At 38.6% G+C, this 25,411-nt stretch overlaps 2 protein-coding genes across 2 annotated transcripts; one reads left to right on the top strand and one right to left on the bottom strand.

Moving 5' to 3' along the window:
- Positions 1 to 4,520: 4,520 nt before the first annotated feature.
- On the top strand, positions 4,521 to 10,380 carry vip (vasoactive intestinal peptide). The gene is made up of 6 exons (XM_023394388.2): positions 4,521 to 4,617; positions 5,487 to 5,591; positions 6,224 to 6,328; positions 7,531 to 7,656; positions 8,417 to 8,528; positions 8,884 to 10,380. Coding segments are annotated over exons 1-6 (459 nt in total). The 5' UTR covers positions 4,521 to 4,615; the 3' UTR covers positions 8,893 to 10,380.
- A 10,620-nt stretch (positions 10,381 to 21,000) lies between these two features.
- On the bottom strand, positions 21,001 to 25,391 carry fbxo5 (F-box protein 5). Its single transcript, XM_023394400.2, has 6 exons — positions 25,291 to 25,391; positions 23,939 to 24,573; positions 23,453 to 23,623; positions 23,011 to 23,101; positions 22,184 to 22,405; positions 21,001 to 21,729 (listed from the first exon to the last, which is right to left on the bottom strand). The coding sequence occupies exons 2-6, from the start codon at positions 24,523 to 24,525 to the stop codon at positions 21,472 to 21,474; spliced, it is 1,329 nt and encodes a 442-aa protein (XP_023250168.1). The 5' UTR covers positions 24,526 to 24,573; positions 25,291 to 25,391; the 3' UTR covers positions 21,001 to 21,471.
- Between the last annotated feature and the right edge of the window lie 20 nt (positions 25,392 to 25,411).

Genomic DNA, 25,411 nt, shown 5'->3' with positions numbered 1-25,411 from the left:
GGGGGTGGTCATCTGCTGACTGGGAGGAGATATCAACGACCCACGAAGGCCAGACACTCTGTTGTCATGATGTAGAGGTAAATGAAATTTGTGATCATCCACAGGTACGCAACCACAAGTGCAAGCAAAAATGAATCATATCTTCCAGAAGATGCTGGCTCACACTTTGTTTTCATGTATCTCATCATAAAGCTCACATTACTTTAAAAAATTCTACAGAATGGTTTTCATTGCTGCGAGCACAAAATTTAATTTATCTCCTTTTTTTTTTGATTTGAGTGACCTGACCCTTTAAAGTTGATCTCCAGTGATAAGCACAGAGTGTGAAATCATATTGTGCCAGTACATTAATATTTCTGTAATACAATACTGAATATTCTGTGTGTTGCATTTTAAGTCTCTCAGGTAAAGGTCAAACCAGGTTTAAAAATGAATAATGAATGAATCTGAAATAAACAAAACATTAAACTCTTACCATTAATACAGAGCCACATTATCGTTCATGTTTAGTCATGTACTGTCCACCTGATGAATGTTATTCCTTTTGGCTCTGTTTTAGTCTCCTCTGGACATAAGGAAGCTGCAGATTTGATGATAATTTTCTGCTGGTTCATTATTGCCAACAAATTTTACATTACACATAGTAATTTGATTTATTTTAAATATAGAAATATTGATTAGAGCAGCTTTAATACATAGAATCAATAACATGAGCAGAATAAACAGAACCAAAACTTCTTGAGAGGACAGATTTATTTTGCCCAGCAAAAGCAAATGTGAAACCGTTTGCTTTAAATGTCAGATATAATCCAGAAGTGTCATCTTTCTTTGCAGATATGAAGTTGATGATGACATTTATAAATTTGACTTTATAAATACTTAATTTAAAGTCCTACTGTGTTTCAGAGTGAACAGGTTTTTTCTTTTGCCCAAAGTCACAAATTTATCTCAGAGGGCTTTACGATGTGTGACAGCCTCTATCCACAGACCCTTGATTCATCTATGGAATAAGTTCACAAAAATGCCATTAAAGGTGTAATATGTAACATTTCTGCATAAAAATGTGTAAAAAAAATATGTTAACAGAGAAACAAGCTGAGCAAACGTTAGCAGCAGCTCAGCTCACAGCCCCTCTCACATGTCTTGTGCCCGTTGGGAATAGCTGACGGCAATGGTGATGAAGACAACAACTCCCATGATCCCACTGTACGTCAAACTTCCAGATGTCACCAAACTCCCTCTTTTTTCAAGTTTTGATTGAAAGCAGCTGCAGAGGATTACATACTGTCCGTGTAAGGGGACAAAAAACCTCAAGAGAGCAACAGGGGAGAGGTACACGACATGATACTATACCATCAGCAGGATTACAACATGGAGAATTAAGTGGCCACATTAATCAGAGTATAACATATAATATGAAGTAATTATTATTAAAGTTTATGGAGTGACGAATGTAAATCAATCAAGATGTCACGAAACTTCCAGGTGCCACAGAAAGCTGGTACCACAAACAATCCTCTGCACCATGATCACCTGGCACACACACATGCACGTGCACACACACGCACACACACACACACACACACACACATGCACGTGTACACACACACACACACACACATGCACGTGTACACACACACGCACACACACACACACACACACACACACACACACACATACACATCTTTTGCGGTGCAATTATCTGCAATTATAATTTTTATCGCCAAGGTTGCACGTGTCTTTGTGGGTTAGCGTGCATTCAGGTTAAAATACCTACCAGGAAAACAAAAACAAACCCACACACAGACACACACACTGAGGAAGAAGACAAAAGATGTTAGGGAAAACTGAAATCCTGAGTTTGTTGCATCTCAGGTGTTAAAGTAATATCACAGTTCCAATATTACATATCAATAAAATATTCTTCATCAGTTTATAAATATATCAACAAAAGTCATATCACTTGAAACCTCATACAATTAACTGTTTAATCTATTACAGCTATTGCTTGTATTTATGCTTACATGTCCATGGCTACTTCAACGTGATTTAAATTCAAATGAATAATTTAAAGACAGTAACTGTTTATCCCTTTAATTAAACATTGCTATAACCTCTTTCATTTTAGTTTTCTCACTGTTTTTCTCTTCATCTCTTTGCTCTGTCACCTCTGCAGTCTCTCCTCTGCTCTCTGTCTCTCTGTAAGTCATGTCTAAGCCAATCATGTTTTTGTCACCAGTGATACCGGCTAAATTGTTCACACTCATTTAGATGGATGGATGGATGGATGGATGGATGGTATATGGATGGATGGATGGATGGTATATGGATGGATGGATGGATGGATGGATGGATGGATGGATGGATGGTCATGGCTAATTCATGTGCCATTCCGGCAAAGCAGATCAGCCTCATCAGGGACACTGTGGGTGGATTCAGAAACACTTCAGCCCTGCGTGGTGTTAAAAGCCCAGAACAACCTGAAATAGAAAACAGTGGCAGTATCTTGCAAACACCCTCTAAAATGTTATTGTATTTATTTAAAGTGGTAATCTGCAAGATCCTTGTGTTTTTATTCAGTCTTCAGCACCATCTGTGGTGCTCAGCCTTCACTGCTGTGGAGGTAAACAAATGGCAGCAGCAGGATTCTGATAACATTGTCATGGAATTAAGTATTTGTGTCATGGCAGGACAATGTATGAGATAAAAAAAAAAGGAAATGTTTAAGGCATCAAATTATGCTTGGAAATATCTTTTTCAGTCCGATACCTTGCATAAAACACAGTATATATTCTTTATGACAAGAATCAGGATGATTCAAACTGCGGTCCTATAATACTCAATGACTTTCCAGAAAATCTCCCGTGAAAAAGCATTGTATTCTGTGTCCACTGAGTTTGATAACTCAAGGTCAATCAAAATCAAACCTTAACAAAAACGTAACTTAAGACAGTGGCAACAGTCTTGGCTCTTTACTTTGTGATTTTAATATCACAGGCTGGACTGTTTTACTTTAATTCTTTAAGATTTGTACTATGTACCATACAACTGATATTTTGTGTTTCAGATTTATTTCTAACTGATTACTGCACATTTTCACTCTGATAAACAGCCTACTGATGTTTTGCTGACAACTTATCTCCAGTCAAGTGTCGACTGGAAAGATCTCTAACAGATGTGGGCCGAAAGAAAGACACAGTGGTGTAACACTTTTCACTGTTCAATTTACCCTGATGAGGAAATGGAAAGCATTTTGACAGTGAACTCATTAGAAGAAGAGAACCTGACTGTATTGACTTCTCAGAATTAAAACATTTCCCAAATGAAACATCTGACGTTTTTTAAAAAGTTTTTTTTATAATGATTTTTGTAGTACGGTATGACAGTGTATGATATTGTAAGATATGCTTTGAGCAGAGCTCAGTTCTCAGACATTGTACTGTAAATTAAATATTTTACATACCGAGAATTGAATGAAAGGAGAACAACGTAAAACTCAGAGACACTGAAAAGGCGATTCTTAGGGAAAAAGTCAGATCGAACCTTTCCAGCTCATATTTTATAGATTTACCCACAGTGCAAACATCAGTATATGTGACTCTGACAGTGTAAACATCAACACAGGTGCCTATATGCCAGTTTTTCTTCCATAATTCACAATCACTGCTATGCCATTGAGATGAAAACAAAAGCTTGTTATACAATGAAAATATCAAATATCATGGAAAACATTTTGCACAAACTACGTGTAAGCTGAGTTATTGCAAAGCTTCAAAACCCATTCACTAACTTGTCTGTGTTTTTTTATCTCCATCACCGGCCTTGTGAACAGTATTTACATTAATAAAATAAATTAATAAGGGATAAAATATTTCTTAAGGTTAATCACCTTTACTTCATGGAACAAAAGTAACCTAAGGGTGCCTAAAACCTTGGTACATGTAAGGGGAAACTGGCATGGATATTTATTTCATATATAGATATGAATATTTTGTTTCTAAAATCCCTCTGATGCTGTTTGAAAGGATAAAGCTGCTCTGATTTTATGTCATTTTAGTGGTGGTTTGTGCAGACTTGACCTATACCCTCTGCTTTTTCTTCTCTCTTTTCTTTCTTCTTCTTCTATCTTGTATAACAGAGCTGCAGAAAACTTTGACATTAACCTCAAGACTCACATCTTCTCACTTTAGATTTCCTGTCCAATTTCTTATTTCTCCCTTCCTGCCTCCCTGAAGCAGCTGACCTGCATTGCGATGGGAGAGGAGGGAAAATCATCAGATGAGTCAACGGCATCAGCCCTGGCATATAAGTTAGTTATTCCTACGATTAATTGGAAGAAAATGAAAAAAAAACTCCACACTAATTTCACCATAGGTCTGTTTGGTTCCGACCGATGACGGAAGCAGAAACCTACTGACGTCTCAGGCCCCTGATTGAATGTCCCCTCCTGCTCCATGAGAAACATCCAGGTGTATAAAACGGGAGCAGAGCTGAAGGCTAGCAGAAAGACAGAGCAAGGAAGCACCGCATCAACCTAGTGGACATACAGCGCCGGCTTAAGACCAGGACCTTGGAGAGCGAAAGAACCAAACGCAGACAACTTTCTCTAGAGTACATGTAAGATTTCATATTTACATAGACATTATTTTAGAGTTACTGTGAGACAGTGCGTCCTCGGTGGTCTCCGTTTTTTGGTCATTTTAAACTTGTGTTTTTGGTCTTTTTGCGCGCTCCAGCCAGGGTTTGGATAAATCTTTCCAAGTGCGTGTTGTTGAGTTTTACATCGTATAAATTGTTCTTTGTAATTTAAGCAGCGGCTCCACGCAGTGAATTTGGTTTGTGGTTTGTGGCGGCAACAGAATTACAGCGTCTCCGCGATGTGATCTGATGTTTAATGATCGCTACTCTCTGCGTAATTACGCATGGGAGTCCGCTAGTTTATTTTTTTGCCTCTGTCAAAATCACGATTAATGGCAGTCCTTCATGGCTAAAACTTTATGTTTTGTTCCTTGACACATGACAAATAGTAAGTGAGGAGTCGGAGAACTGAATTGGTTAAAAACTAAAATGATCAGAGGAGATTTTTAGATTTCGTTTCGTCCACCTTTTTGTGAAAAGCATTTATAGCATTTATATACGTTAAATTTGTTTGTGTTGACAGAGCTGCAGTGTCCAGGGGGTGTGATAAAATATTTAGTCGTGGATAGTGCCCGGGGTGTGCGTAATTACACATTGGATTCCAGTTATTTTCTTTGGTCAAAAATCAATATCAGATGTTTTCACTAAGATCAGTTCAAACGGCTCCTCGTGGATAAACTATTCTTCTTTTGCTTATTTTGCTGTAAGCGAATAACTACTTGTTAGACCTGACTGTTCAAGATAAACTAAACTTACGGGGTAATGAAGAGAGGATAGTGCACGATGTTTTCGTCGGTGGACTGGTTGGAAACGACCTGGCGCACTCATTTTCTCGTTTCCATCCTCAGGTGTAAAGCGATGTTACAACGAACCGGCCCCCAGCTGCTTCTCTTAATAGCCCTGTGCAGTGTGTTGTACTCCCGGACTCTGAGTCTGCCATACACATCCATGAGGTGAGAGGAAACCTGTGTTCTTTCCAACTAAAACACCTTGTGGATGAATTAGAATTAATTTTTAGGCACGTCAAGACGTTGTCTTCACTAATGTCAGAGATCATTTCAGATATTGGCACTATGTTGTTGATGCCAAAGTAGATTAAATGCATGACTCAGAAAGACTATTGTTTCCAGGTGAACAGAGAAAAACAAGGTGAATCACTTGCACTTGCTTTAATATGTCTGTAATATTTAAAATAATTCATAATGAGTCTGTAAATAAAGGGATATATTCTGATCTTGGCTGATATCGGCCTCATATGACATCATCTGTCTTCTCACAGGGCTTATACATGCTGGGATGTAACTCTTGAAGGGTTATGCTTCACACATGTTGGTACATGTGAGGAGTGAAACCAGAAATCATTTTGATGACACATATGCTGACTGTACATTTCTCTTTTGTATCAGTATAATGGCTGCTGTAGTTTTAGAGAGAAATCAAAAGGAAAACCTTCGCAGTGGTCGCTTAGTTTAGACCATTATAACCAGTACAGTCTTAGAACTGGAGCTGGTGCTCGTCCATTTTGCATATGTTGGTATTTTAATGTGTTTCGACTTTAATGAAACTGTCCTTTAATGCTGTGCAGACCGACGAGACACGCAGACGGTCTGTTCACCAGCGGATACAGCAAACTCCTGGGACAGCTATCAGCGCGGAGGTACCTGGAGTCTCTGATCGGAAAGCGGGTCAGGTAGGTGACCTTCCCGCCCGGAGCGCACCGGAGAGCCGAGAGCTGCAGGCAAGCAGGCAGGCAGGCAGGCAGGCAGGCAGGCAGGCAGGCAGGCAGGCAGGCAGGCAGGCAGGCAGGCAGGCTGGCAGGCAGGCAGGCAGGCACTGGGAGGCTGAATTTCGCTTTTGAATAGCGAGTGAAAGGAAAACCTAGAGTTGGGTTTATTTATTGGCTGATTTGTCATAATCCCAATTTAAAATCGTGAAATCTGAGACCAAAGGATTTCTAAAAGCTGGTTTCAGGTGTATAAAACTTTAAATTCACTTTTCTGAATGTTGAATCCACAAGGAATTCGCTATAGTAGATTCTTTATTAAAGAAAAAAAGTAATTCTGAGAACAAAATGTCTGTAGATTGTCTGTGTCACAGCCACAGTGAACGTGGAGCCTTTTTTTTGTAATGGACAGTTAGGAAAAGCTAGAAAATAAGTGTAAATGTAAATAGATGTAGAAGTCTTAAGTCTTAAGTTCCAGAAGTATGTCACCCTGTCACCTAGCAAAAACACAGAGCTTTAGTTATGAAAGAAAACACCTGTGCATCCATTACTCTTTCAAGGGTTTTTGGCTGTTAAGTTGAAGTCAGCATGTTTTCTATCAAAATACATAATTCGGAAATGAGCTTGAAAAACAGCCCAAAAGATGAATGACGTTCTCAACAAAAGCAAATATCAGAAAGTTTTATTTCCCACATTTCATCAGTAGTATTTGTGTCTTCCTTTAGTCGTGTGAATCAAGTGAAACACAAATTGTATGAAAGTTTTTCATATTCCTTGTTAAAACCACATTTTGTAAGTTTAAATTTAAAGATGAGACTTCATCATGTTTGAGTGTATAATGTAGAGGAGTGAACTTTTTTCTTTAATGTTTGCATGTTGGACAGAGAGGACCTACTGACATTTACAATGAAAGGACCCGTGCTGCTTGATGATGCATTTTGTAATCGACTAAACATTTTTAAAGGTTAATTCATGCCATTACTGTGTCATTACATGTTTGTTATACAGCCAGGAGGGACTCACACAAACACACAAAGAAAACACACCATGAATCACAGATCCTGAGCTGCACTGACTTTGTATTGACGCCCACTGGCCTCTGAACTGTGGTGATGCTCTGATTCATTCATTTGTCTCTTTGTTTCTTTCATGATCTCTCTTGTGTCCAGTGATGAGCTGATGGACGAGCCAGTGAAGCGTCACTCAGACGCCATCTTTACAGACAATTACAGCCGGTTCCGCAAACAGATGGCCGTCAAGAAATACCTGAACTCAGTCTTAACAGGAAAGAGAAGGTAGGAATCAGTCCTGCACCGTCTCCACCTCAGTTTCATTCTCTACCATAATCTGACTGTGGAGGTGAATAACTTCAGCTCCACCTTAGATAAATGTAAAAATGTAAGAAAACAGCTCAGGCATCATTTGACATAACTGATTATTCCATATCTTTTGCCTCTAACCTGAATGTCTTGAGCTCAATGTTCTCATTTAAAAGAGGTTAAGTCTTTCAATGTAATTCTGTAAAGCTACTGATCTCCGATGAACCAGTATGTACAGTAGCAGCCTTTACTTTGACTTTACCACTCAAATTTGATGGTGGCTGTTTCCTGAGAATCTAATGATCCCCACGGTTGGAAACTAGATTACCAAACAAATTACGAGTTTAAATGATAACAAGAACATTGTGCACAGCTTTTTAAAAATGGCAGAGTAGATCTACTTTTGGCCTACCTCTACGCTCAAATGGATGAACTGGACGAACAGTTTTAATGGATAAATGACAAACGACAAATGACAAAGCTAAATCAGCTGACTGGTATGCTGGAATCTCACCCCTGGCTTTATAAAGCTCAACCAGTTCAGCTGATTTTAAAACGGTCTCCTTAACCACAAATTGTATTTATTAAGATTAACTTTTTCAAGGCAGATACTAAAGCACAAATTGGCTTGCTTTATAATTTCTGTGATCTTTTCCCTGATTGTGCCTTTCAAAAATTTGTATAAATATAATGTTATGGAACAAAAAAGTATTCATATGTATTCATATGCACACAGCCTAGAAGATCCTGGAACCAGCGGCCCAGAGGAGTCCAGGGACGAACCCAACACTTTCCAGGAGAGCTATGATGATATCAACGTAGATCACCTCCTAAACAACTTTCAGCTGGTAGGTGCTGACACGCACACTTATGCACAAATGTTTGTACTGTTAGAAGTGTGGTCCTCATTGACATATTGACATACACTATAACCTTAACCTAATAGTAACATTAAGTCTTAAGTCTTCTTCAGAGAATTGAGGACCAGCAGAAATACCTTCACTTTTAAGAAATGTCCTAATTTCAAGATCTAAAACTCAAATAAATTTTTCCTCACAAAAGTAGAAACTCAATTCTAAATGAGTTAATTTGAGAATGGGAATACTGTATTTTACTATCTCAGAACCAGCAGGATTGTCAGTTGTACTAGATCAATAACACCTCTTCTTCTCTGTCCACTTTCTCTCCTGTTTTTTTCTGCAGCCACTTTGAGGAGGGGCCTGTGCTCGAGTGAATACCTCAACTCATCCTCATGAAACCGCCCATTCCAAAAACGCCACAACTATACGACAGTATTAATCCAAAGGACAATCAAAGTCAAATGAACCAACAATGATGTGTTCTCCAATGTGGATATCTATCTATCCATCCACACAGTACATGTTTACACTGTATATATACAGTATATATACACAATACTAATCACTAAAGATTCTGGCCCAAAGACTCTGTGGCCCGCACTGAGTAACATGCGTGTCCACATGAGGTTTGGTCAATCAGTATTTGAAGATGGCAACTGGTAAAAGTAAATATAAGCAGAAGTAGCACATTTACTTTCTTTCTAAAAATCAATGTTGTTCCATTAACTTTCAATGAAAACAAATGAAAAAGTTTTATAAGGAATCTGTCCCATCAACCTTTAGTTACAAATTTGACCTGTTGAATATAAACAGAACAGCATTTACTTCCACTTTTCCAATTAATCTTACATGAATGCTAGCACCATTAGCTTTGAGTGGAATCACTGCTTTGGGACCAGTTGTACTACTTAACCTGAACCATGGCCCCATTTACTTTTAATAAGACAACACTTGTAGAAAATTGGAAAGTTTGTCAGATATTGTTTCAAGATCAAACTTACAATAGAACCATTTTGCAATCACCTAGGCTTTGCCCAATTAATGAAAATTGTTCCATTAACTTTCAATGGAGCACTTAAAATTAATTTTCATTAGCGTTCAGTCTAATAACTGCTTTGTAGGAATTTCAGTGCAATATTTTTCAAATTATTTTCAAGGAAACTGTAGTTCTTTTAATTTTTAATGGAAATATTTTCCCTGAAATTTATCCCATTAACTTTCAGTTTAATATTTGACCCGTTGAACGTCAATGGAACAACATTTGTTTTTATACATTAATTTTATTTTCAGTGTATCTAGTGAAGCATTTGTCCAGTTAATTCAAATGGAACATCTGTGATTGCATTCTGATGAATTTTCACCGACCAATAGTTCCATCAACTTCCATTACAAAACTCCAGCACTATTGGCTTTCAGTAGAATCAGTGCTTTATAAAAAAATTGTATTATCCCATCTACCTTTAGTAGAACAATAGCTGCATTTAATTACAATGGAACTATTGATTACACATGGGGAAATAATTTGGGTCAAGTTTCAACAGAACATTTGTTATATTAAATTCAATTTAACCGTTGTCCCATTAATTTTCAATGGTGCAATCATGATCTAAGTGCTGACTGAGTTGTATTAGAGAATCCAAATGTGGTCATTTGATGATAAAACCATGATACAAGAGAAAAAGGAAGGGGAACACATTTTGAATGGACACAGATGCATATAATCACTTTATACTATTCAATATGTAGAGCAAAGAAGTTATAACTGTGCATAGACCTGCCTTTAGCGCATATAGTGATGTATACCACTCACCAAATAAAAGATGTTGGTTTATTTTTCAAAGCTGAGTTGTTTTGTCTGGCTGATTGTTTGACAATTTAAGTTTTAGGACATAAGTTTGATCAGTTTGGGTTTTTGATAGATAATACATGCAGAGCTTAAGCTGCTAATGGCTGACATTTTGTGCTTCTGATGGTTTCTACTGCTAAAATTTGACAAAACATTTACAGTATTTGATATTTTCCCTAAAATGTCATTCTTATTTCGGTGAAAAGCAGCACATAGACCATTATGTGACTGGAAGCCTAATGATTTGAAATTTTGTGAGTGTTCAGTAACTCTTTTAACCACCAATTGCAATGTATGTCATTTTTTTAAATTCACCTGTATTTAACTGTTTTAAAACAAAAACTGCTGTCCCAGGGCAGCTGATCAGACCGCCTGTAAAATAAAAAAGCCTTGGATGTGATCGTATAGATGGATGTGACAACATGTTGACATATTTGAGTGCAAAGCAACAAGCGACCTTCTCTTCTTCCCCATGGGTGCTGGCTGACTGACATGAAGTTCAGTGACACTGACATAAAAACACTGGGTACACACTGAGCAAATTTCTTTTACCTTAAAAAGCCTCTTTCTTTCCTTGTTGACCCAGAAACAGATTTAAGTGCCACCTCTTGCCAACTGTCTCAGTACTGGGAGACGCGTGTTTGAGATTTTTGACTGAATATTTTATGTGGAAGGGACTATAATACCACACAATACATAACACAAACGTCACAGTTGACAAAATGTCAATATCTTTTGCAAAATGTCCCATTTAATCTTATGATGACAAAAAGTAAACATTCTATTGAAAAATGTTGTAAAGGAAAAGTGTTACCAATGGCCATTTATGGTTCAGATCTCTGTTATGACAGTTTCCTCATTTGTTGAACTGTTGGATGCTATTTAATGCTGTTTTCCAATTCAGAAACATGATGACTAAACTTTTTTTTTTTTTTGTGATTAGCTGGAAGGAAATTTATGGTCTCAGCAAAAAAAGTTCCGAATTCTCTTCTACCGCATTTTTTTATTCACTTTCATTCACTTTTCCTCACTTCCTCCCAAATAGTCTATGTGACAGTAGACACTTAATCATAGGGAAACCTGGTTGGACATTCTGTACGTCCTGGGGATTGGAAATAATTTTTGGGTAACATCAGTAGAAGATATGGATAATAAGTTTAGCCAAGTGAAAGTAATACACAGACGGGATCAGACACCATAGCAATTATGTAAATGGAAATTAATACCAGTAGACTCCTGCTGGAGATGTGAACAGAAAGGTACCTTCTTTCTACATATACTTTTGATGTGTTCAGCACTTAAAAGATGGTGGAACAATATCCAAAAGATCATTTTTGAAGTCCTAAAGTTTTAAATAATTGCAAAATTATTCTGGGTTCCACATTGAACTTCAGGTCTTCAACTTAATTTTATAGGTGTGTTTAGTTTTGATAGATCTATTTAGTGAAGTGATCCTTGTCTGTCTTTGTTCATTGAGCAGCAGGACACAAAAAGAAGGACTGTCTGACATTGAGGGGGCAACACAAAAACTTCAGCACCATGGACAGCGACACTGTCAGTACTTGGGTATTGGCTTAGTTTGTACAAAGTTTTGTACTTTCTTTTCTGTTTTAAGATATTTCCTTGTTTTAAATGTCTGCCTTAGTTACCTGCTTAAAAGTCTTTTTATAATAAAGAATTTCTGAAACACTTCCAGAGCACAGACCAGTGGTGATAATGTTTCGATCTCAATTCCTCCTCACTCAGCTCAGGCAGGTGTGGAGATACCACAGCTACTGTCAAACATGCTGGCCTTAAGGGAAGCTAAAATCAACTGGTAGGTGGAGAGGGAGGTGTTTGCACCAAGACTACGATACTCCAAGTGTTTGCTACCAAAAAAACAAAAATTAACAGGTTAGTTTGCGGCATACTTCTTCAGGTTGTCATTTCCACGGATAAAGTCTGGAGGGAGCTTTCATTTTTCTCCCTCCAGATGTTTAAGTATAGAAAAATGCATGTACTATGACAGAAATATGGTTTGATAATGGTTAGGATAAGGCAACTTATTAAAATTGTTTCAAGTTATGGTAAGCCCTGATTTAAGTTTGAAAGAAACTAGAAATGTAAAAGGTTATTGTCTCAGATGAAGGGTAAGTTTGGTATCTCCTATTGTTGTTAATTATCAACAAATCCCAGTAAGCAGCTTGGTGCACGGTAGTTCACTTGGTGATCCAAAGGGTCTTACAGAGATGAACTACATTAGTAGTTCAAAAATGTTTTAAAATGATTTAAATCAATAGGCTTCATGAGAACGGATGAACAGAGGGGTGAATGGACAGACTACCTGAAGACATAATGCGTTATATGCCTTAGACTATATGACAACCACAGTACTTTTGGACCCCACTTTATATGGAATTAAAATGTTTTAAGAAAGATCATTTTTAAAAATTGTTTAAAAAACAATTGCAGCCAGTGTAACTGTCTTCAAGATTTATTTGTTTTGACCAATTTAGTTAATCATACATATAACAATGACGGGTTCTAAAAGGACACCTCAAAACAAATCTACAGAGACTATTATAAACCACATTGAGGGGGCGATCGTCTCTAGTTTATATATAACTACATTATAGCCTCCAGAATCAATGTACTATGACGCCTTTAATTCCTATTCATCCAGCTTTCACAGTTTTAGATGGTTGTGAGGTTGTTAAAGGCCTAAAAGTAGGAATACTTTTACTCGTGTTTTCATGCTTCACACCATTAGCGGACTTCTCAGTCAACCAACTGTATTTCCACAGCTTTGCTCTGTGATGGCTCCCACCCTAAGCGGTGACAGGTGATGATAGAAGCTCAAATGCAAGTTTGTGTCTGCTCTGTTCATCACAGTTTTGGCTATACAACAATTCAGCCAAAGTAAGTGGACTAATCTAATTATCATTGTTTATTTATTATTAACTGTTTTTATTATTATTATTATTATTATTATTATTATTATTATTATTATTATCAACAATGAGCTAATGTCCACATGAATTTCCTCTAACGGATAAATAAAGTATCCATCTGTCTGTCTATCTATCTATCTATCTATGGAAAGGGGTTTCTCATTTTCTCTCTTTAGCTTTGTGGCAGTCGTGCAAACCCGAAGCCATGGGTCTCACCTCAGGATGATTTAATCTTACTGAACCCTACAAGCCTCAATGCAAAGTTTAGGTCATAATCAGTGACATTTCTCTAAATGTATTTTTGCTGCTCCCTGACCTGAGAGTGTCACTGCAGTGACAAAGTAGTGATTCATCCCATCTGCAGTGCATCAACACTTTTCCACTTGCACCTCAGATGCAAACAAACAAACAACAAAGCTTGAAGCTTAATATGAAGTGTCTTATATTTCTTCAAGTTGTCATTTCCACTGATGAAGTTGGGAAAGAACTTATATTCTTCTCTCTCCAGATGCTGGAGAGAGAGTTGAAGGAAACTGACTTAGAGTTGAGGGAAACTAAAAATGAACCAGAATTACTGCCTGGGGGTTGTGTGCCTCTGCCAACCAGCAAAGTTGCAGGAAATATGGTCACAGTCTCCCCTTCCAGAGTTACAGTGTTGATTACTGGCCAAAAACATGTCTTGTGAGGTCACAGTGACTTTGACCTTTTCCCACCAAATTTGTTGGACTCCTGTCCCGAAAGTAGACATACTCTCAGCAGGGGCATTGGCTGGACTGTTAACTATCAGGGGCTGAGCCCAGATTCTGCTCCATCAAAAAATGCACTTTTTTTTAAAGTTATTTTTTGCCTTTATTCAGATGGGGACAGTGACAGAGGGACAGGAAAGTTGGGGAGAGAGCCAGGATGACATGCAGTAACAGGCCATGGGTCAGATTCAAACCCATGGCTGCTGCGGTAAGGACTGAGCCTAAGTGGCAGGCGCTCTACCAGTTGAGCCACCGGGGAACCCCTAAAAAAAAAAAAAACATACTCCTAAACAGATGTTTTTATGCATGTTTTATTCATGTTTAGCTTAAAAGAATTTAAAAATGAATTAGAATTTAGATTTAGAGTCAATGTTTATTTCCTTGTTTAATCTGATATCTCTCTTGAGTGAGACAACTTGTTTTTTCCTGTAAACCTTCTCTGATTGGTCTTGCCTCTATTTCTTGAAGACAAAATACGACTCTCTGACGTTCAGTTACGTAGTGACTAACCGCTCAAAGAAAAATCTTCCAGGCTACAGCCCCTACTGCCCCGAGGCCAGGCGACGCCCACGGTTTTCACCCATGTTGTCATGCTGCACACCATTAGCAGACTTCTCAACCACCTGTATTTCCACAGCACTGCTCCGTAATGGCTCCCACCCTAAGAGGTGACAAGTGATGAAAGAAGTTCAAGCGCAAATGAACGGTTTGTTTCTGCTCTGTTCATCACAGTTTAATGCCATTAAAAAGCATTTCTCATTTTCTCTCTGTTATAGCTCTGTAGCTGTCCAGCAAACCCAGAGAGCATCATGAGCGTCATCTCAGGATGATTTAACCTCACTGAACCCTACGTGCTCCAATGCAGACTTTGGGTCATAATCACTGACATTTCTGTAAATGTCTTTTTTGCTGCTCCCTGACCAGTAGTGATTCATCCGACAGATGTAAATAGACTGCTCATACTGTATATAGTGCTTTTCTAGTCTTATCAACCACTCAACACATGACAAGCCACATTCACCCATTCACTCACACATTCATACATCACATTTTCTCACACACACCCACACATCAATGTGACATCGGAGGCAACTTGGGGTTCAGTATCTTGCCCAAGAACACTGACCTTCCAATTATTGGACGACCCACTCGACCTCTTGAGCCACAGCTGTCCAAGATGTAGACGTGTTGATGTTGCCACCTGCTGGGAAACATAAGAATAGATGTTGTCATTTCAACATTAACACCACCTGCAGGCAACAAGTGTTACTGCTGCAGCTTTTTCTTTTTTTTATAGCTGCTAATTTGATGATTTTGTTTATTTATTTACCTTGTTAAACATCTTTAAACAAAGCTTAAAGCTAAATATGAAGCTTTGTTATTGTCCATCAGACAACAAGGCCTAATTGTAAATCTTCTGGAGAAATCAGAGGTCAACAGCAGATATGCATGTTTCATAAACACTTTAGTGTAGTTGTAGTTCAAATGTGCAGTATCAAAGACCCTGGTCAGCCAATTATTTTCTTTTTTTTTTGCCCTCTTTTTCATATTTCTGAAATTAATTATAGATGTGATTTTAACTCCTTATAATACTTCCTGGTTGGGTAATGCTTATTTCCTAGCTTTACTATCTTCAGGCATTTTTGCAACAAAGTCACAAAATTAAACAAACAAAAGGAAAATAGCATTTCTATACTGTCTCCTTCAAAACATCTACCTCTCTCTGTTGTGACTCAGCTTGTTTATAAGCATCAAAGTTGCAGCAAATATTTGACTCATAAAGCAAAGGGCTGCGGGTTGGATTCAAACCCACGGCCACTGTGGTTAGGACTAAGCCTATGTGGGATGCGCTCCTCCTGGTGAGCAACCGGGGCGCCCTGCTCCTATCAATTTCAACCAGATGGCTTGATTTCATGTGTGGCGAAAGACATTCTACAGCCACGCTAGAGGCTTAGTGAGGCTGTATTTGGGGACAGTGATGCAAGTGTTTGAAAAAGTATTAGGACCCTTCATTTAAGTAAATGTGCTAATACCGCAATGTAAGAACACACCAAAGGTCAAGCACTAAAAACTTTGCTTAAGTAAAAGTATGTACGTATAATCAGAAAAAATAATTTAAAGTATTAAATTACTCAACAATACTAAACAATCCTATTAATGTTGCACTATTAGGCCTATGTACAAAATCATTAGCTTATCATTAATGGTACATTAATATAACACCAGGATTTTACTGTACCCAGACCTCCAAGGGAAACCTTCACATTGCTTGTTTTGTCCAAACCTCAAACCCTGTCAGTCATCCTGTGTGTATATTTTGTAACTTATGCTCCAATGTCTACAGTAAATTTTGTATGTTCACCTTTGTTTAAACACATCCAATAGCCTGCACATTAACAGTGTTTTCTCATGTTGTGCTTGTGATTTTATGCGCATTCATATGTGTGTGTTTTCGTGTAAGCACATTGAATTGAGTGAGGCGGATTTGTCATCATTAAAAAAAAAAAAAACTCTGGTCAGTGTGTTTCTGTGTAAGCATTGTGGTACATACAATTCTGTGTGTGTCTGTGTGTCTCCAGGACATGTGTGATTACTGCCTGTTTTGTGGCTTCATTCATTAACTCTCATCACTGCTGATCTTAATGGATCAAACGGAGTAAAAATGGACAGAGAGAGAGGGCTGCAACCTTTTAACACCAAGCACTGTGTGTGTGTGTGTGTGTGTGTGTGTGTGTGTGTGTGTGTGTGTGTGTGAAGGCTGAGCTCAGCTGAAGACACATATACATGTACAGCTATGACTCAGAAAGCACTCACTGAACCTCTTCAGGTGATTGCCTTATATTTCTATGCATCACTAATCAATAATACAAAAATTAGTAAACAAAGCTGTTACAAGTGCAGATTCTGACTATTCTGTCTGTGCAACAGCCACAAATTGGGGCTGGGTTGAGCTAAACGCTCAGTGTTTCAAGATCCTAACAACACCTCTGCAATAAAGCTTAAATAAAGCCTTGACATATGATTTGTACATATTTTGTTTTTTTTTTATTAAAAGCATGAAGTTACCAGCCAGAGTTAATTTTTCCCCTCCTCATTCTCAGTCTGAAGACTCGATTCACTTCCTGCTTGCTTCTCATTTCCCTGGAGGCGATCCAGTGACAGCTTCATTTCAGGGCTTTTACAGTTTGACATACGGCCGATTGACATGTGGAAGTCACTGTGCATCAAGATCATCAACCTGAAAAACACACACACAGATGCAGCTCACATGGTCCGGATCTTGCCCTGTCATACATAACCTGTCTCTTATACACATCTTCCTTGGGCTGAAATGTGCTATTTATGCGAAAAAGCAGAAAAAGAGTGAACTTCAAAGGATGAGCAGATAAAATGCTAAGAATAGTGACAGAAAAGAGTCCAGGGGACAGGATGATGAGAAAAACACAGACATGGATTTGCCTCGCTTTCAAGAGAAAATACTAAACAATTAGACTAAAACTCCTTTTCCTCCTTTGCCTTCCATTAACATTATAAGTAAGTGGATATTCTGTGCTTTTTCGGACATAATATATTATACAAAATGTTGACCTGCAGCAAGTTGCTCTAAATGCCCTAACGACATAGGAGGCTACAGATGCAATGTTGTGTTTCAGTCCCCATGATGCACCAGTTTATTAACACACACACACACACACACACACACACACGCGCACACACACACACACACACACACACACACACACACACACACACACAGATGTGGAAGCCAGCTCTAATGACTTTTACAATTAGCAGCAGGTCTGACTGTGTTGGGCTTGTGTCTCGGTGCAGCAGCCGATCAATAAATCTGCCAGATAAATGATCCTGAGTCGCTGAGGGAGCGAAAGGCCACAGCACAGATTAATAGGCAGCGGCCACCACAGCGACATCAGCACCCCTGACGTTTTACAAAATAATCCATTTAGTTCCATCATCATGACATTTTCTTACAAGTGTACAGCTGCTTCTCTCTGTGTTGAAAGAAAGGCCTGGTAGATGCTGGATTTCTGAGGCTGACACCTACATCAACATTTGAGAGGCTAAAAAATATGATAACTATATTGCTGCTGCTAAAGGTCCCTTAAAGACAAATATTAGGTAATACAGTATTTTATTGAGAGCTCTGACAAGCAACATGATATGTCGTGGTACAACTACAAATAGCAATTTGAGTGCTTTCTGAAAAACTAGTAGGGTTTTATCACGTCACAGGACATCCCACTGAAATAACTCTGCGTGCAAGAGCTGACACATGAATGAAAGCTGACTGATGTTTACATGTGTCATCACAACAAAACTCTGAGCAACTCAGCTATAAGAGAGAGAGAGACAAATGGGTCATCCTGCAAATGTCAGAGGTAACCATCTAATGTCAGTGATGCTATTCTCAGCTTCATAAGTGATGATGATTGATTCAGGCAAACTTTTTTTTTTAAGGGAAAACTGGCAGACTGGCATTTATATCCTTGGAGGAATTTTCCAAAAGCTGGTGAGTGTTTGTTTTGAAAGTCTGACTCTCAGCAATGAAAAAATACAAAAGGTATTTTTTTCTCTCAAATCAAACTGATATTAAACTGACCACAGCTCGGTTTTTGTCAGACCTGTCACAACAGCTCACAAGGCATTATGAAGCATTAGAAGTAATGGAAAAGAACACTGAGTGCATGACAGCTACTGTATGAAGAAATATGAAAAACTTTTAAGTTTTAATACCTCATCAGCGACTGACAGCATGCTAAATTTAATGTCATTTTCAGACTTTTGTGCCACAATTTACTGCAAGAAAAGTTTCTCTTCGTCTCTAATAATCTTCCTGCGAAACATGAACGCTGTTGCAGCTGTTTCTTCCACCTCCCTGAAGTTGGGGAGTTCACAAGGGACAATTACAATTATACCTACGTCAAAAAAATTAACCAGACTGACACATACCTTTTCATAACAGTAGCAGGAGCAAATCTGTCTTCAATTCATTCTGTGCTGCACGTCTTTCCTGTGTTGGAAGGGTTAGGCTTCACCCCTCTCCTTCCTGCTGAAGAAGTTTTAGATTAATCCTCTGAACTGACACTAAACATATCAAATGTTCAGTATGAAACCTGCATTTTCCAGCCTCTGTAACCTTTCCTCCTCAGTGTCTGGACTTAATTGGGAAGCACAGGTGAAACGCAGGAACCTTTTTTTAAGAATTCACATTTCTTAATCCTGATCCCCAGAACAGATTGGTGAATATTTGTGAACATGCAGCACTCTCCTCTAAAGTTAGTAACCAAAGGGAGCAAACCAAATGTGCAATGTCATCCCAGTTTACTCTGTAACAATGAACAGGGCTCTGGTGCTGTGAGGCCATAAAATATTTGTGTAATTTTTCACACTAAAATTAATGTTTCAAATTTTAGGATTTATATCCAGTTCATAATCTGGATGAGACCCATTGGGTTTGTACACTACCCAGCTACTCTGTGTCTCCATGAGAACGTGAATACTGTAATACTGTTGTGTAAACGTGTCCTTTAATAAAAGAGCAGCCAAGTAATCCATTTCTATCCTGCATCTAAGGGGAGGGTTGGCATGGGGAGAATAGCAGGAAATGAATAAAAAATTGCTACCACTAGGTGGCACACCAAACACTAATCAACATAAAAAGACTAAAGACAGGTGGAGGCAAAATGCATAACGGTCATCAACAATGCGGCTACTACTTTGGTTCTAAGGCAGCCGCCTGTCCCTGTGGTCTGGAGCAGTGTCCGGCCCACTTCCCTAACAGCTTGCTGGCTGAGCGCGTGGTCCACTGGGGACAAGCTAGCCGCCTCCCCCGAGCATTAGCATTAGCTTGCAGCTAGCTTGCTGGCATGGTACATTGATGAATGATTAAAACGAGTCTTCAATAGAAGACTGCCAAATAAAGAATAAAAAAAAGTAATTAAATGTACATTTACAGTGATGTTTTTTTTCATATAGTGTATGTTTGCATGAAAATTATTATTTTTGAAGAAACATTTATATATCAACTTTTTAAAAGTAGGACAAAGAGTCTAACTTCTCAACATTGACAATGTTATTATCCATGTTTATATTTATCTTTATTTATGTCATCTCTGACTGGATATTTACTATAGCGTTGTATATTTTTATTCTACTCGCCAAAACAAAAATGACATACAAATAAGTGAATAAATAAGATGTCATAAAAATAATAACAGGTTGTGAGATACAAAACAAGAGAGCCACAGTCCCAATGATGCAGAGATGAGGAGCTCCACAGGGAGGGAACAATGCTGCCCTCTAGTGAAATAATTCAGGAAGTCACCACAGCTGAAATGTAAGAAACACTATAAACACATATCGATATTTGTAGTAGTAAATAACATTTACTACTACAACTATAACTTAAGTTTCCTTTTAAGTTGAAATGCAACCAACATATTTTATAGGCTCTCTATGTTCAGTGTGCAATAATCCTAAATTGTAAGGTAACTAGTAACTGTGGCTGGCAGATAAATGTAGCGCAGTAATACAATATTTCTCTCTGAAATGGAGGGCAAGTATCATGAAATTAAATTACTTGAGTGATTGGCATTTTATAAACTCGTTCTATATCAACAAGGCAACTTTAAAGTTGTTTTGACCAACCAACAGCCCAAAAGCCAAAGATGGCAGGTTCCCAAACCTTAACCTATAATGAGAAAACAAAAAGAAGTTGTAACTAGGTCAGCTTTAGAATTGACTGATTCTCAATAGATTATTCAACAAACTAATCACCTAAGAAAATTAGTGAAGATACTCATCATTTCTTATGGTCAAATAAAACCCATATCAAACTCAATTTTCACCATGTCACACGTCAAACCGAGGCCGAGTCTGCACGCAGTTCTGCGATAAATGAAGAACCACAAAAACACAGGTTAAGTTTTATGAAACATCTATTTACAGTTAACACACATACAGTGAATCTGAACATTTAAAGACCCTTTGAAGATCAACGTTTATACAAAAAAAAAAAAAATGTATACAAAACCGCTTAAAAATGACAATATATAGTTACATTCATTTCATTTTAAAACATAATAAAAATTGTACAATTTAAAGCTTATGAGTCTGACTTCTTTGGCATCAAATATGTTGTCGCTGAGAGACGACAACAGATTTAGCCAGATGACACTTTCTGGTTGATTGTCCAAGTTGTGTTTTTAACAAGTGCTTCAGTCAGTTGAGTTCTACATGTAACAAAAGTCTTATTGCCACAGTGTGCACATAGAAGCCACTTCCAGACTGCTCCGGTAAAACTTTCCCACAATGTCCGAGCTACTGGAAACGCTGCCAGTGCAGAGAAAGATGACCCACCCAGTTAAAACAGTCAGTGATTAAAACCTCCATCACAGGCGCCTGATGTTCCTCTTGCTGCGAGTGCTACCTGGTAGGATTGGGGTCGTCTTGGAGGTGGAGTGGGCTCTTGGCAGCACTGTTCGGCAGGGGATGGAGCCGTGGAAGGCCTCTTGGCAGTGGGTGCAGAAGTCAAATTGACAGTCGGAGCGTGTGCATGTAGCCCTCTGAGTCTCGGTTGAATGAGTTGCGGGTGAGCCGCAACGCTTGCAGGAACGCAGAGACTGGTGCTGCTTCAGTCCGTTGGCGGCCTGGACAGAAGAACAAAAACACATGTTTGTTAAAGGTGAAATCTAAAGAACATAATGTACATTAGTACATTTTTCAAAGCTTAAAATTGTATGCTCAAGCACAATTTTCACTGTGTGAAAACCCTAATACACTTTGCAATTATGTCAATTAATGGATCAATAGAAAAACTAATTAGCAACAATTTTCAAGTTGTCATTTTCGAGCAAAACTCCTTTAAGTTCGATGGTTTCGGTTTCTCAATGTAAGAATCTGCTGCCATTACTTGTTACATTATAGTAAATTTAATATATTTGGGTTTTGGATGTGGTTTGGGTTTTAGAGTTTGTGGATGGACATGTTTCACCATTTCCCAACGTTTTTAGGACCAAATAATTAATTGAGAAAATAACCGGTAGATTAAAATCGATAATGAAAACAATCAGTAGATGCAGGCCTTCATACCCAAACACTCACCTGCATAAATTCTTTGAAGCGTGTACATTGGGAATTGGTTGTACTGCTCTTTTGAGAGGGAGCAGTCTGTCTATTGACCCTGCAGCTCCGGGAGGATGAGGAGGAAGGGGATGACGGAGAGCTTGATGAGGCCAGGGTCTGCATGCAGGACAGCACCACCCTGGACATAGCCATATCTCTTGTCAGACCACAATCCCTTTGTCTCAAAGAGCTACTTGATTCCTAAAAAACAAACAAAAACAAATGAGAGCATGAAAAGCACTGAATAAGTTTCAGCTACACATTTAGTATTTCAAAACTTTTTAATAAAAGTATGCCAACACATACACCGTCACTTAACACATTGTTTTTTCTCCTATTCATCGCATTCATTTGAAGTAGTTAAGTGGCAAACTTTCATTCTTTCTAAAAAAAAAAAAAAAAAAAAATTTCCCATATTAGCCAAATCTGGGATATGTAGATATTAAGGAATTCAAGAATTCCTCATCTTGGGATTTTCCACATGGGGAACACAAGTGGAGATAAAACCAAAAGTCAAACCTCAAGTTAAACAGACATACAAAGGTGTGGTTGAATTGGGTTTAAGGGTTTTTGAAGCTAAAGGCAACATATTGTGTTTATTCAGTGGTGTAGTTCCCAGTATTGTTTCAGAACATGGTGTGTGGTTTCAGCTATGAGCCAAGGCATGTAGAGAACAGAGGCTGTACACTTCCTCTGTGTGTGTAACCCCATCGATGACCAGAGGCACCAAAATGCCCAAATTCTTCTTCAAATTATCTTATTTCTTAAATGCGAGTACTTTTGTGGGTTTGTGTGCGTTTCCTCACCCTGAGAGCATCCTCAGCTTGCCGACACCTGTTCAGAGCTGTGGTATCCTCACAGATGATCTTCCTCCACGTCTTGCTCACTTTCTTACAGCTGTGAGTTGAGAAAAGGTGAACATGTGATGAATGTGGACAAGAAAAACATGGTAACTATGAAGAGGAAATAATTCTTGTCAGTTTCTCTAAAGTACTCAATTTCCTTTGAATAGCTCACAGGCCATGCTTTCATCTGAGCGCACATAGACACACAAAAAACGACTTGTTCCCTTAAAAGATACTTATTAGTTTTACTGTTTACATCAGCCACTAATTGTGTTTGGTTTTAAGGAGACTGATCAAAACAACTTTCCCCTTTTAACACCCTTGAAACAATCAAAATTGCATGTTGGCCGTCACTTATGAATATGAACCCTCTTTCCACAAAGTGAAGCATGTGGTAGTTTACCTAATGAGGTCCATGTCTCCCAGCAGAGCCAGGATGTTGGTCAGGATGCTTCTCATGTTCCTGGACAGCAGAGATGTTAACACATCGACGTACTCCTGACCCATATGGCCTCCGATCACCCGATCCAAAATATAATCCTCTGCCACCTTTGAGACTATGCTCCAGTCATACCTAAGACATAGGAAAACAGCTGTAAGTTAACTGTAAAATGTTCAGTAGACAATTAAGTCTTTTTGTTCAACTGAAAAAAAAGAATCAAACTTGAGCTTTTTTCTGGTGGAGTGACAGTGCCCTGAGACTTACTCAGAGAATAATCACCAGTAGTTTTCTGTCTTAACCCATAATATGGCTTCACTGAATAGAGGACAATAATGGAAAGCAAAACTAAAAACTACAAAAAAAAACAAACACTCCCATTTATAGTTTTGATATTGTCAAGATATCCCATAAACAGAAAGATATGGTCATATGATAATGTAATCCTACCTTTTATTCTTCTGATAGCTCTTGGCAAGCTCTTCGCACACAGCCCGCTGGAACTTCAGTATAGGCAGGTTGGGGTCATTGTGATGGTCGGATGGGGTGGATGCTGCTATTCTCCTCGTGGGACGAGGAGTGGAAGCTGCCACCAGAGACATTGGACAGCTAGAGTTTGTCCTCCCCTGACATTTGGAGGGAGAATTATTTGGCGATATTGTCTTTTCTTGATGTGCAGCAGAAGGCAGTAGGGTTGCTTTGAGTTTTCCCTGGATGTGGTCATCCTCTTCATTCCCGTGATCAAAAATCTGACTGTTGTGCAGAGACAGATAGCCACTGTCCTCAAACACTTCATCCGCAGTCCTGTCAAGTTCTCTGTTGGTGCTGTTTTCCTTGTTGTGGACTTGTCTGGTGTCGTTGTTGAGAGAGAACAACACTGTGGTCACACTGGCAGGTGGACACTGGGGTTTAATGGGAATGGGCTCTTTCACTGGTGAAGCTTTGATGTGAAGCACCTTGGACTGCGCAGCAGCCATATTAGCAGAGCTTTTCTCCATGTTGTTGGCCCTGGCAGCCTCGTAGCTAGGACATTTCATTGTGGCTTTCTTTTAGTGAAACATATACACTGTGCAGTATGTAGATTCCTGGATAAAGGAGACACATCAGGGAGATTATGTTAAATTTTTTACATGCTGAATGTGATTGTCAAGATGGCTTCTCTCATGCAAGCTAACTTAGCAACATCCAACATCAAAGTTATCTATTAAGTTGCCAGACACGAATAAAAGGAATAACATATGTCCATATCGCTATTAAACTGTTAAGATAACAAGTGGATATAGTTAGAAACTCTACCGCCAAACATTTTACAAAACAAATGGTTGATTTTGGCGCGATGTAGATTTGGCGGAAAGGTAGCAAGAGTGACGTGACTATAATCAGACAGGAGACAAACGTTATTCAATGCATGTTGGTGTTTTCTAAACAAAATTCATCTTATGATTTAACTTAATGCTTACTAACGGGTAAATGTTCTGTGCCAGATAACATCACTTAGTAACCTCCATTTGCGCGCGTACAGTGGGTGTATGTCAAGTAGTTCGTAAGATACTTTATCAGCTCGTGTGCACTCGCATTACTCAAACTATCATTACTAATTATACTCTGCAATTAAGCACCGTTTCTGTTCGTATAGTTAGCAGACATGTAATTCCCCAAGCTTTTCGATGGACCTAACTAACCTTAACCTAGCATGTAACGTTACTCCGGAAAGCTAATGTTGCTGACAGACAATCATTACACATGTAGCATCTTAATATCAACACTTCGGACGGTGGGAGATATGAAGTGAAGCCTCCTACCTCACGCTTGTATTTATTGTTATCCAAAGAAGATTCTTGCTTCCCTCCTTTTGCCCGCTGAGCTGACCGACGAGTGAGAGCCGCTCCACCTAGGTTAAATGCTTCTCAACTGAAAGTCCGC

This window comes from Seriola lalandi, unplaced genomic scaffold (assembly GCF_002814215.2).
Source record: "Seriola lalandi dorsalis isolate HSWRI2012SDOR001 ecotype SW California unplaced genomic scaffold, Sedor1 jcf7180002054948, whole genome shotgun sequence".
Lineage (NCBI taxonomy): Eukaryota > Metazoa > Chordata > Actinopteri > Carangiformes > Carangidae > Seriola > Seriola lalandi.
Note: the sequence above shows the minus strand (reverse complement) of the source record. Positions and strands in the feature narration are given on the sequence as shown.